This window comes from Physeter macrocephalus, chromosome 8 (genome assembly GCF_002837175.3).
Source record: "Physeter macrocephalus isolate SW-GA chromosome 8, ASM283717v5, whole genome shotgun sequence".
NCBI classification, from domain to species: Eukaryota; Metazoa; Chordata; class Mammalia; order Artiodactyla; family Physeteridae; genus Physeter; species Physeter macrocephalus.
The window spans coordinates 73,629,818-73,641,513 of NC_041221.1; the positions used below are offsets into that span (position 1 = coordinate 73,629,818).

Sequence of the window (11,696 nt, forward strand, 5' to 3'; positions counted from 1 at the left end):
TTTTTTACTCCCTGGTGGAAGAAATTAGTATTAAGCAAAACGGCAACAGGTAATCAATTGACAAGTATTTGTTAAAGACGTATTGCTGTGCACTTAACCGATATTTTTCTCTTTTCTTTCCCTGGGATAATGCTCTCAATGACTCAGTAGCTTCCAGGGGAAAGGAACTTTGCAAAACCACTAAAACCTGATATGATGTAAAAGTAATTACTTTTCTTATGACTATCTTAAAGGGGTTGGTATCATGTGATTTAAAAATTTTAAAACACAAATACACATATACAAAGAAGTCCCTAAAACCTCTTCATACTAAGGCAAATTAATATTGTTAAATCTAACTGCTCACAGAATGATATTAAACAGCATTCCCATGATACCAAATCTTTATGATCTCTTCATAATAGAGGCTCTTGTGTTGAGATGATAGGCAATATAAAGAATCAACTAACCCTTTACTCAAAATTTAAATTTTAACTAAAAAATGCAGGATCAGGATCTACTGGCCTAATTAAAATGACCTCCATTTCCTCATGGGTTTCATATAGTACACAGCATATAACAAAACACTGGATTGAGCGGGCTTCTGTAGCGTGATAAGTCAAGATTCCATTTTAATCTTTTACACCAAGATATCCTCAGTCAAGTAAAATCAGCTGGGGCCTCAAAAAAGGCAACAGCTGCAGAGCTAGCATCTGATGAATAATATTTGCATATTATAAGCCAGAGAAAGGTTTGCTGCTAAATATAATATGCAACCAATCACCTCACATGACAGCACTAGTGTGATGAATGAGGCAGAAAACTGCGCGGAGCAGGGATGGCCATGAAAGCTGGGGCAGCTGCAGCCTGCAGAGGGCCAGTGCCACAGGCTTCTGGACCATGGTTTCAACAGTCAAAATCACTCTTCATGTTTCAGTGAGGGGCCAGCAGATGCCCAGGTTTTATTCAAAGGGATGTGCCAAAGAAGATGCTTTCTTGCCTGTCACTCAGCTCCTCAGGAATATACATTGCAGCGGATGGTTGTGGTCAACAAAGACTATAAAGGAAAACGGGTCTGAAATTTGAATTCCTCATTGAATTCTTCATTAACAAAACTTAAAGCTGTATAGACAATGTGGAAGTATGTCCAGAAAATGAAATGTATACTAGTATAAAAATGTTCTTTTTGTTTGAAGAAAACAATACCATTGATAATCTAAGGACATAAAGGATTTTCCTAAGGACCCTGCACTATTCGAAGTATAGGAGTGTAATCCTGGTTAAGGATCTGAATCCCTAAGAGGCTTTAAGACTTTAAAATGGGGCTTCCCTGGTGGCGCAGTGGTTGAGAGTCTGCCTGCCGATGCAGGGAACACGGGTTCGTGCCCCGGTCCAGGAAGATCCCACATGCCGCAGAGTGGCTGGGCCCGTGAGCCATGGCCGCTGGGCCTGCGCGTCTGGAGCCTGTGCTCCACAACGGGAGAGGCCACAGCAGTGAGAGGCCCGCGTACCACAAAAAAAAAAACAAAAAACAAAAAACCAAAAAAAACCACCAGACTTTAAAATGTCAAATTCCTAGGCTTCACACCCAGAGGGCGATTCTAATTCCATAGGTTTGAAGTGAGACCACGGAAACACAAATTTTTAAACAAAAGCCCCAGGAGATTGTGATGTAGCCTGGCAAGCACTCGAGTGAGTTAGTTTGAGAACTACCACAGAGGGAACACAAAAAGGATGTTGCTCCTAAGTTCGAAGATATTACACTGAATTCCACCTCAGCAATAAGGTGGACTAAATAGCCTTTAAAAAGTTCCCCCTACTATAAAAACAAAACACCTGAATAAAATGTTAAAAAAATATTTCAAATATATGACTGAGCTTTCAAGAAGATAGATGTAATTGTCAGCGGCTAAAGGCAGGATGGGAGCACAAACCTTGAGTGTTTAAGGGACTACTAAGGGTAGCAGTCACCTGAGAGCATCTGCAGGTCCGCAGGGACACAGAGCTGTGGTTTTAATGACTTACAGGGAACAGAGGATAGAACCAAGCCCTCTGTAAGGTAGGAAGCTGTTTCAGAGATCCTAGGTAAAGCCAGAGCTGCCTAAGGCTACACCTGTAGTGAAGGTGAACTAGAAAGTAATGCACCCTGCAAAGGGAAAACAGCAAGGACATCGTCCCCTGAGGATTCTAAACCACAAAGTCAGCCCTCACACCTCTGAGGCCCTAATTATACTTCCTATGTCATACAAGATACACCAACTTGAGAACTATGTTTTAAGTGGTTTAAAGAGTTGATTTTACTACATAAAATTGTAGAAAATACATACTAATCTATGATGACAGAAAATATCAGAGGTTTCCTGGGAATGTGGGAAGGTGGGCAGGAAGAAGAGGAAAGGACTACAAAGAAGTAGGAGAATATGTGGGGGGTGGGTGACAGATATGCTTATTATCTTGATTGTAGTAATGATTTCATGGACATATACACACGTACATATGTCAAGACTTGTCAAATTGTACACTTTAAATATGTGCGGTATATTCTATGTAAATAATACGTCAACAAAGCTGTAAAAAAGAAATTCGATGAATAAGTTAAAGAGCAGGTAAGACACAGGTGAGGTGAGAATTAGCAACCTGAAAGATCTAAAAGAAATTACAAGAAACTAGAAGACTGCAGCAAAGATAGATAAAAATGAAAAGTATAAAAAAGGAGTTAAGAGATGTAGAAAATAGAATAGTAAGGTCTAAAATACATTTAATTAAATTTCCCAAAGAAGTTAATAAAGAGAATGGGGAGAGGTGATATATGATGAGCTAATTGCTAAGCATTTTTTAAAACTGATAAAAGATATCCATTTTCAGATTCAGGAAACACAAAAAATCTCAAGTCAATTAAGTAAAATTAAGCCCACACCATGATACATTACACTTAAACTGAAGAATAAGAGGACTTTAAAAGTAGCCAGAAAGTAAAGACAGATTACTTACAAAGGAAAAACAACTACACCAACAGGTGTTTTCTCACTAGAAACAACAGAAAACAGTAGAATAACATGTTGGGAGTAAATACAATCAAAGTAGAATTACATATCTAGCAAAATTATCTTTTAAGATTAACGGAAAAATAAAGACACTTAAAAACTGAAAGAATTTATTAGCAACAAATACTCACTAAAGGAACTTTTTACAAGTTGTGTTTTTTAGAAGATGTGTTTTTGGAAGAAGGAAGATGATCCTTTAAAGAAGACTTGAAATGCTAGAAAGAATGGTAAGTAAATAAAATTAATTCAACTTTGGGGGAAGTTGTTTAAAATAATAATGTCTTATGTGTGTATGTGTGTTTTAAAGGATAAAACTTTAATATTAGACAATAACACATGGTTGGGGGTTATGTGATTGGACTAAAGGACAGCAGAGTGTGAATAACACTAGAATTTAAGGTAAATATGCATGCTAGAAGTTATGCAGCAACCATCTAAAAGATGTAGATTTAGAATGGTAAAACCCACCATTCTGAAAGAGTAGAAATAGAGGATACAATTTCTAGAGGGGGAGGAAATGTAAAAAACAAAAACACCACAACCAATCCAAAAGAAGATACAAATGAAAGAATAAAGAAAGATGGGACAAATCACAAACTATGGTAGAAACAAATCCAAATAAATCAACAATCATAAAATGACAATGTAAATAAACCAAACTTTCCAGTTACAAAGACAACGATTGCCAGATTGGTTTTAAAAATACATAATCCAGCTATATAAATCATATGAACACATGAAGAGTTGAAAATAACTGTATGAAAAAGGTACTAAGCAAAAAGCATCCTAGGGCTTCCCTGGTGGCACAGTGGTTGAAAGTCCACCTGCCGATGCAGGGGACACTGGTTCATGCCCGGTCCGGGAAGATCCCACATGCCGCGGAGCTGCTAAACCCGTGAGCCATGGCCGCTGAGCCTGCGCGTCCCCGCAACGGGAGAGGCCCCAACAGTGAGAGGCCCGCGTACCGAAAAAAAAAAAAAAAAAAGTAGCCTAAAGAAAGCTGGTATAGCTATATTAATATCAGACACAAAAGATTTAAAGCAAAAAGAATTCATTTTTCAGATTAGGTGAGTCATTACATAATGACCAAAAATTCATTTTTCCAGGAAGATAATTGGTATGCACCAAAGTAACACAGCTTCAAAGTATATAAAATTCTGAGAAAGAAAATGATAATCTCGTCAACGATCACAAAATCTATAGTAGAGATGTGCTAGGAAAGAAGCCTCTTATAAAGGAGGGTGGTCTCTAGGTCAAAGCTATGATGAGGAAGTTCTCTGAAGGAACGATGGATCCTCTATTGAACCCTGGGAGCTTTAGGTTAGAAATTATTAGATGGTTTCAGTTTTTCATTATTTCTATGTAACTGTACATCACCGTTACCCATTCAGTCAACACTAAGTTCTTTCTGGGCATATGCGTACCTCACCTAATTTATGTAATTCTTTAAGAACTAGATACAAGTTATTATTGTACTTCCTAGAAGTGATCTGGAAAACACAGGCTGAAACTCTGTTTTTGTTTCAGGGATAGATGACCTATAACATGTATGGAAATAATAGAAGGAATTAGGAAAAATTAATCTAAGAACCATTTGAATATAGATATTTAGCTTTCCTTCTATTTGTCTTTCTGTCACCAGAAGCTTTAAAATAATAAAGAAAAAAATGTGAAGGCAAGCTTCATATACATAATATACTAAGACTAAAGGAGGATGATGTGCACAGGCCAGACCCATCTCTAGAACTGCCAGCAGACAGTAAATATGAAACTTAGTGAATGAATACATGTCACAGAAATGCAAATAGGAAAGCAGGCCTCAGAAAATCTCCATCAAGCTTCAAGAGCAGTATTTGAAAAACTACTGCAACAAGCCGAAGGTCTCCACAGCTGAAATGACACAGTAAAACTAAACTTCAGCTAATAAGAGTCCAGCTAATGAAAGATGACCACAGTGCTCAGTTTCAACCCCAATGCAAAAAAAAAAAAGAAACAAAAAAGCAGTAACTAAAACTGAAAGGTATCCCTTACTTTATGATTATTTATAAAATGAAAAATCAGAAATAAAATTTTTAATTCAGTAGGGCTCAGGAACTAATTTAGTTCAAGTCACCTAGTCCCTTGCCCCTGGCAGGGTAACCCAAGCAAACTTCTCATGGAACACAGGGAACTTCCCCCATGAGGCCTGCCTTCCTACCAGCACCCTACCCAGTTCCCCAGAATGGTTTTCTCCTGAATCCTATTCACTATGGGCCCTAATCTGTAACAGCTGCTAACTGGCTAATGCTGCTAACTTTCACCCTGTATCTCTCCAGTAGATCTGCATGGCTAATGCAGGAATTTCAGAGACAATGCTTTAATTCAGTGTTTATTTTAACCAAAGGGAAGCCCAGTACAGAAACAGTCTAAAATTGAAATCTTCTGATTTGAGTTGGAAAGCTCAAGAATTCCCAGGGCTCTACAGAGCCAAGTTGGAGAACTACGGCTCTTTCAATAAAATATCAACTGCAATGAATTAAAATGTCTGGAATAGTTAAGTCCATGAGTTCATAAAATTAAAACCCTCACTGATAACCTTTGGAGGATGGTAGGAGGTCAATTTATTATTTTCGAAGCTGCCTCTTCCATACAAACTATAACTCAGGATAACTGAACCGCTGATGAAAGGAAATTCTTTGACAAAAATTTTCTGGGTAATTAATGAGAGAAATGATAGAATTAAAATAGCAACATTTTGCAGCTCCTAATGAAAAAATGGATCTAAGCAATGATCACAGTGACAACCAAATGCTCTGTGCCTCTTGACAACAGTAAACAACACTTCCTATGAAGTATTCATACCAAAAGAAAAAACAAAAAAAAAACCCCTGAATCTGATCAAGGCTTCCTCTCTAATTGCCAGTTTTATAGGACATATGGAAGGTAGAGGAACATGTTAAACACCACCATAAGGATGAAAACAGCAAATCTAGAATGTGGGAAACTACAAGACAAAAGAGACCTGTTTTCTTCAACAAACAGACTGCCAAGACAAAAAGAGAAACCTATAGATTAAAATCATCTCAACATATTACAAATGTATGGACTTTATCTGGATCCCATTTCAACAAACTGTAAATTAAAAAGAAATTTATAAGACATTTGAGGAAATGTGAACATTGAGGAAATATTTAATGATGTTAAGGAATTATTAATCTTTAGATATGAGAATGGTATTATAGTTGTTTTTTAAAAAATCCTTATCTATAGAGATACGTATCAAAATACATATAAAATGATCAGATAACAAGAATTTGTTAAAATGTTATCTGGTGATGGGTTAGGGTTTGATGAAACAAGATTGGCAGTGAATTGATAAACATTGAAGCTGGGTGACAGACCATGGGGGTTCATTATACTATTCTCTCTACCTTTGTATGTTTCCATAAAAAAGATTTTTAAAGAGGCAAGATAAGAGGGGAATATAACCAACTGCACTGTATGGACCTTATGTGCATAACCATTAAAAAAAATTTACAAGAGTATCAGGGAAATTTGAACACTGACTTGATATTTCATATTTAAATGATTATTAATATTTTAGATGTGATAACGGTATTAAAAATATCCTTATCTTTTAGAGGTATATACTGAAATATTTATGGGTAAAATGATATACTGTCTGTGATCTGCCTCAAAATCATCCAAAGGATCAGGATGGGGAAATAAGTAGAAGTAGAGATGAAGATTGGCCAGGAGCTGATAATTGAAGCCAGGTGATGGGTAAAGAAGATTCCTTATACTATTCACTCTACTTTTGTATGTTTTACATTTTCCATTATAAAACATTAAAAAAATAATAATAACCTACAATGCTAGAAGTCAGAATAATGGTTACCTTTGAAGAGGGTAATGGGAGCCACAATAAGGGCTTCTGGAGTGGTAGGAACCTTCTATTACACAGGTTTGTTTACTTTGTGATAATTCATCAATCTGTACATTATTTGTGCACTTCTCAGTATATTATACTGCAATCAAAAATATTTTTTAAAAGCAAGAGATCCACTACTTCAATGCAAGAGAAGACACTAAGGTAGAATTACAGGTACTACAGCAATCACTAAGAAAGTTTAGCGAGCAGAAAGGCAAGAGGATACTGTATGGCCCTAAGCAAATGCTGGCATCTGGTCTCATTTTTCCCGTCTCTTAAGGGAAATAGCAGCTGCTTCGGCCGCTGTTGTGGAGCATTAAACAGAACAGTGTGTGTGAAAGTGCTTAGCACAGACCAGGGGCACACAGCTAGCAGTGAACAAAAGCTGCCTTTTGACTTTTATGTCAGAGGACCCAGCCTGCATTCATGGCCTGCTTGCCCTCCAGACTGCAGCGTACGTATATGGCACTCGTGGTGTTAATCTAGACCTCCGTAGTAATAAATTACTCTCAGACGGGGAGCTGGGTAGACACCCATCAGCCCTCCCCCAAGGCTCTAACAGAAAACCACTAATGAGACTGAACAGAGGAGGCACCACAGCAGCGCGACCATCCGACAGAACCAGCACATCTCCTCCGCAGTATTCGGCACGGAGGCAAAACCACCTCAGACCAGGGAAGCCCACGCCCACGCCCACGCCCACACCCAGGCACCGTCCCTCCCGAGCCGCGATCTACTCCACCCCACTCCACGTCCTCCAATGGGGACGCGCGGAGTAAAAGCCTCATATCGCCCCCTCCTCCCTCCCCCAATCAGCAAGCCCGCACCAGATCACAGTGCCCAATCACATTGCTCCACATGCCGAGGGCAGCCCTCCGCGCACGCGCGCATGCAGAGGCTTCCCAAGGCCAGCGCCCAAACGCCGGGCTCCACCGGCTGCGCGCGTCTCCGCCGAGGTCACACTGCCATCTACTGCCCGATCATCGGCATGTAGCCCCAGGCGTACTACCTGATTCTCCGAGCCCATAACCCCAGCCCAAAGGCTCAAATAAGAATTAGGGAAAACATGCAGTAATATCACGTATGAACGCAAGTTTTAATTACATTCTCTTACACAGCAGAAAAAAAATATTGTCTCTAACAGCCTTTTTTTCTTCCAAGCAGTTTGAGTTTCAAAACCTCATCTTACCTCACAATCTAATGTTTTATATATGAGTAAAATCAAGGGGCCTAGGGACTTGTTCCTTTCACATATTTCTGGAGCACCTACTATATGTCAGGGTATTAGCTGCGGCGGGCATTAGCATCCCTAATTTATAGATATAGGAACCAAGTTAAGGGACAGTTTCTGAAAACTGGCAGAGCTGGGGTTCACAGCCAGCTGTCTTCCCCTCCAAGTGCAGACTCTTCACCACATCACACTGCATAATGAAGGTACAAAGTGCTGTAAGAATATAGGATGAGGAAAAAAATCAACTGACTCGATAGGGACTCACTATGTACAGAGAGGATTATTGGCAGGGTGGTATTCAGTAAATGGTAGCTGGTACATACTGCTTTTCTAAGTACATTAATCTTAACAGAGAGGAGACAGTTACCTCCATGTGATATTTATTCACTGCAGAATATTATGCTCATTCTTTGGCAAACAGCATCTGCTCACTCAGGAATCCATGACAGTTTTCCCTAGGTTTGTCTCCGAATAACAGAGATGACCCATAACAAGGCACCAAATATAATGGTCTTGTTTCCTAATTTTCCCTTCATACCTAGGAAAGTGTTAACAATAGCTTATATGAAATTCTTCGTTCTCATTTCTGCACTTCCATAGCACTTTTCTTATAATTCACATATGGCACATCACAACAAGCTCTGCAATATAATTAACTGATCCCATTGTGCTTTCATCACTAGAACAGTGGTTCCCAAAAGGAGTACCAAAAGGCCCTCAAGGGCATTTTAGAATATATAGGGGTATCTTTTTGACTGTCTAAATGAATGCAGGGCATTACTGGCACTTAATGGGTAGAAGACAGGAAAATTACATAACTTGCAATTGATGGACACATCAAAACACTGTCCCTGTTGGGAGCCAGTGTTTTCAGTATGGAAGGGAGATACAAATATGGACTATAGGAAGGCAAGGAAGAACTCTGTAGAGATGAACTGGAATTGCAAGTTTCAGAATGATTTTTTCATAATTTGTAAACTATGCACATGTAAGCTTATATGCATATATGTGCACATATGTATGTTTATGTGTACATGTATACATATTTTTACTAGCTCTGTCCATTGAATGGACAAAGAAGCAAAAATTCCATAGTACCAAGGGGGGACACCTAGTGCACAGATCTTGGTTTCTAATACCACTCCCTAGTAAAAGGAACCAGTGCTCCTTGGAGAAATTCAGTTGACCCTTGAACAATACAGGCTTGAACTGTGCAGGTCTACTTATACATGAATTTCTTTCACTAAATGCGTACTACAGGATTACATGCATGATCCGCAGTTGGTTGAATCCGTGGACGGAACCTTGGCTAGGAAGAAACCACTTATACGGAAGACCAACTTTACGTTATTTGTGGATTCTTGACTGCATTGAGGGTGGGCTCCTTTAACCCCCATTGTTTAAGGGCTAACTGTAATTGATTTCAGGGCTAGAGCAAGAAATGTACAAGATGGAACACTGGGAGACAGCTTGAAAACGCTTCTATTAGCCAAATTTCAGAGAATTGGACTACCAAAATAACTAAGGATGGTAATGAATCATTAAAAGGAAAAAAAAAAAAGGAATCCATAAGATCATACTGATAATAAACAGAGAAAGAAATGGGAGAAAAAGGGTTCTTTCTTACAGTAAATACTGAGTAATAATTAGTAAATGTGGAGGTATTAATGAATTTGGAAAACCATCATTTTGCAACCATCATAGTAAAGATTGATTCTGCAGATAAAACAGTCAGGCTGCATGGTAACTAACTATATGATAAAAATGAACAAGAAAGAAAATAATTGTTTACATAATTCAGGGAGACTAACGGTGAAGGCAAAAATGAAATAGAAATTTGCGGGAAAGAAAAAATGATTTTGCCACATGTGAAATAACAGTCTAATTCTTTATAAGGCTTAAAAATGTGCGTATCTGAATTGGATTATCATAAAAGCATCATTTCACATATATCTCATATGAATATATGATGACAAACATGGAGTGACTGGAAATGAAACACATAATAGCCCGATAAGTACCTACCAAGGTGATAATCTTCTTTTTCTCTTGCTTCCCATTTGTGGCTGTCCACATATGCTGCAGAAAGCAGGCATCTTTTACCTGAGGAAAAAGACCATTATTTCAACAGGCATGGTTTCACAACAGGTTCAGTTTATATACCTGTTTTATTAAACATATCTTTGCCATATTTTCCATTTACTAGATGATTTAAAGATCTATTATGAAACTGTAACCAATATTACACAGTTTACAATTCAGTTCATGACAACATGCATTCAACCTCTAACAAGCAGAAGATACAGAAAGCCTGTTAAAATTTCCACCATAACGTTATGAGTAAAAATGCTGCTAATTTTGTTCCTATTACTTTAGGACTAGGAGCCATTTGTTTCCACTAATGTAGAGCCTAGATGAGCCTTAAAACTCCTTTTTAGAACCCAAAATATTTGCTGACCAGCTGTTTAACTCATTAAAAGACTGCTTTATCATCATTAGTTAGTCCTAAAAAATTTCCATCTGACTTGGATCAGCATATTTACCCTTATTTCACATAAAGCAAAGAGTAATATCTTACCTGGTAACGCAGCACCCTAGTGGTAAATAACAGAAACCTAATAAGCCAAATCTGGTGTAACTCACAAGATGACACCTGTCATAATGACTGCCATATAGCAATGCTCAATAAACATGAGCTCAAGGAATTAATGAGAAAGAATGAATGGCAACCTAAAATTAAAACCTTTTGAGCTTCAAAGACACCATCAAGAAAGTGAAAGAATAACTTAGAATGGGGGGAAATATTTCCAAACCATTTATCTGATCAGGGACTGTACCCAGAATATATAAATAACTCTTACAACTCAAAATTTAAAAAGACAACCTGGCAGAAAAATGGGCAAAGGATTTAACAGACATTTCTAAAAAAAAGAAAACACACAGATACATACACATAAATACACACACACGCACACACATATGGCCAACAAGTGCATGGAAAGATGTTTAATATCATTTCCCATTAAGGAAATGCAAAATATATTTAAATACAACTTCACACCCACTTAGGATGGCTATAATCAAAAAGGCAGATAATAACAGCTGTTGATAAGGATGTAGAGAAACTAGAAACCTCATGTATTGCTGGTGAGAATGTAAAATGGTACAGCCACATTGGAAAAGTTCAGCAGTTCTGCAAAATGTTAACATGGAGTTACCAGGTAACCCAGCAATTCCACTCCTAGGTATGTACCCAGGAGAAATGAAATCATGTCCACCTAAAAAAGTGTATATAAATGTTTGTAGCAATATTATTTACAATAGCCAAAAAGGAAAAATGCAAATATCCATCAATTTATGAATGGCTAAACAAAATAGTATATTCTTATAAAGGAATATTATTCAGCAATAAAAAGAAATTAAGGGGCTTCCCTGGTGGCGCAGTGGTTGCGCGTCCGCCTGCCGATGCAGGGGAACCGGGTTCGCGCCCCGGTCTGGGAGGATCCCACATGCCGGGGAGCGGCTGGGCCCG

At 38.2% G+C, this 11,696-nt stretch overlaps 1 protein-coding gene across 2 annotated transcripts in view; it reads right to left on the reverse strand.

The window, feature by feature from the left end:
* MRPS27 (mitochondrial ribosomal protein S27) overlaps positions 1-11,696 on the reverse strand; it is a 94,726-nt gene that overhangs the window by 77,831 nt on the left and 5,199 nt on the right. For both annotated transcript variants that reach the window (XM_028492965.2, XM_024119703.3), the window contains exon 2: positions 10,190-10,267. In XM_028492965.2, the coding sequence (XP_028348766.1) occupies positions 10,190-10,267 (78 nt within the window). The remainder of the gene's footprint in view (positions 1-10,189; positions 10,268-11,696) is intronic.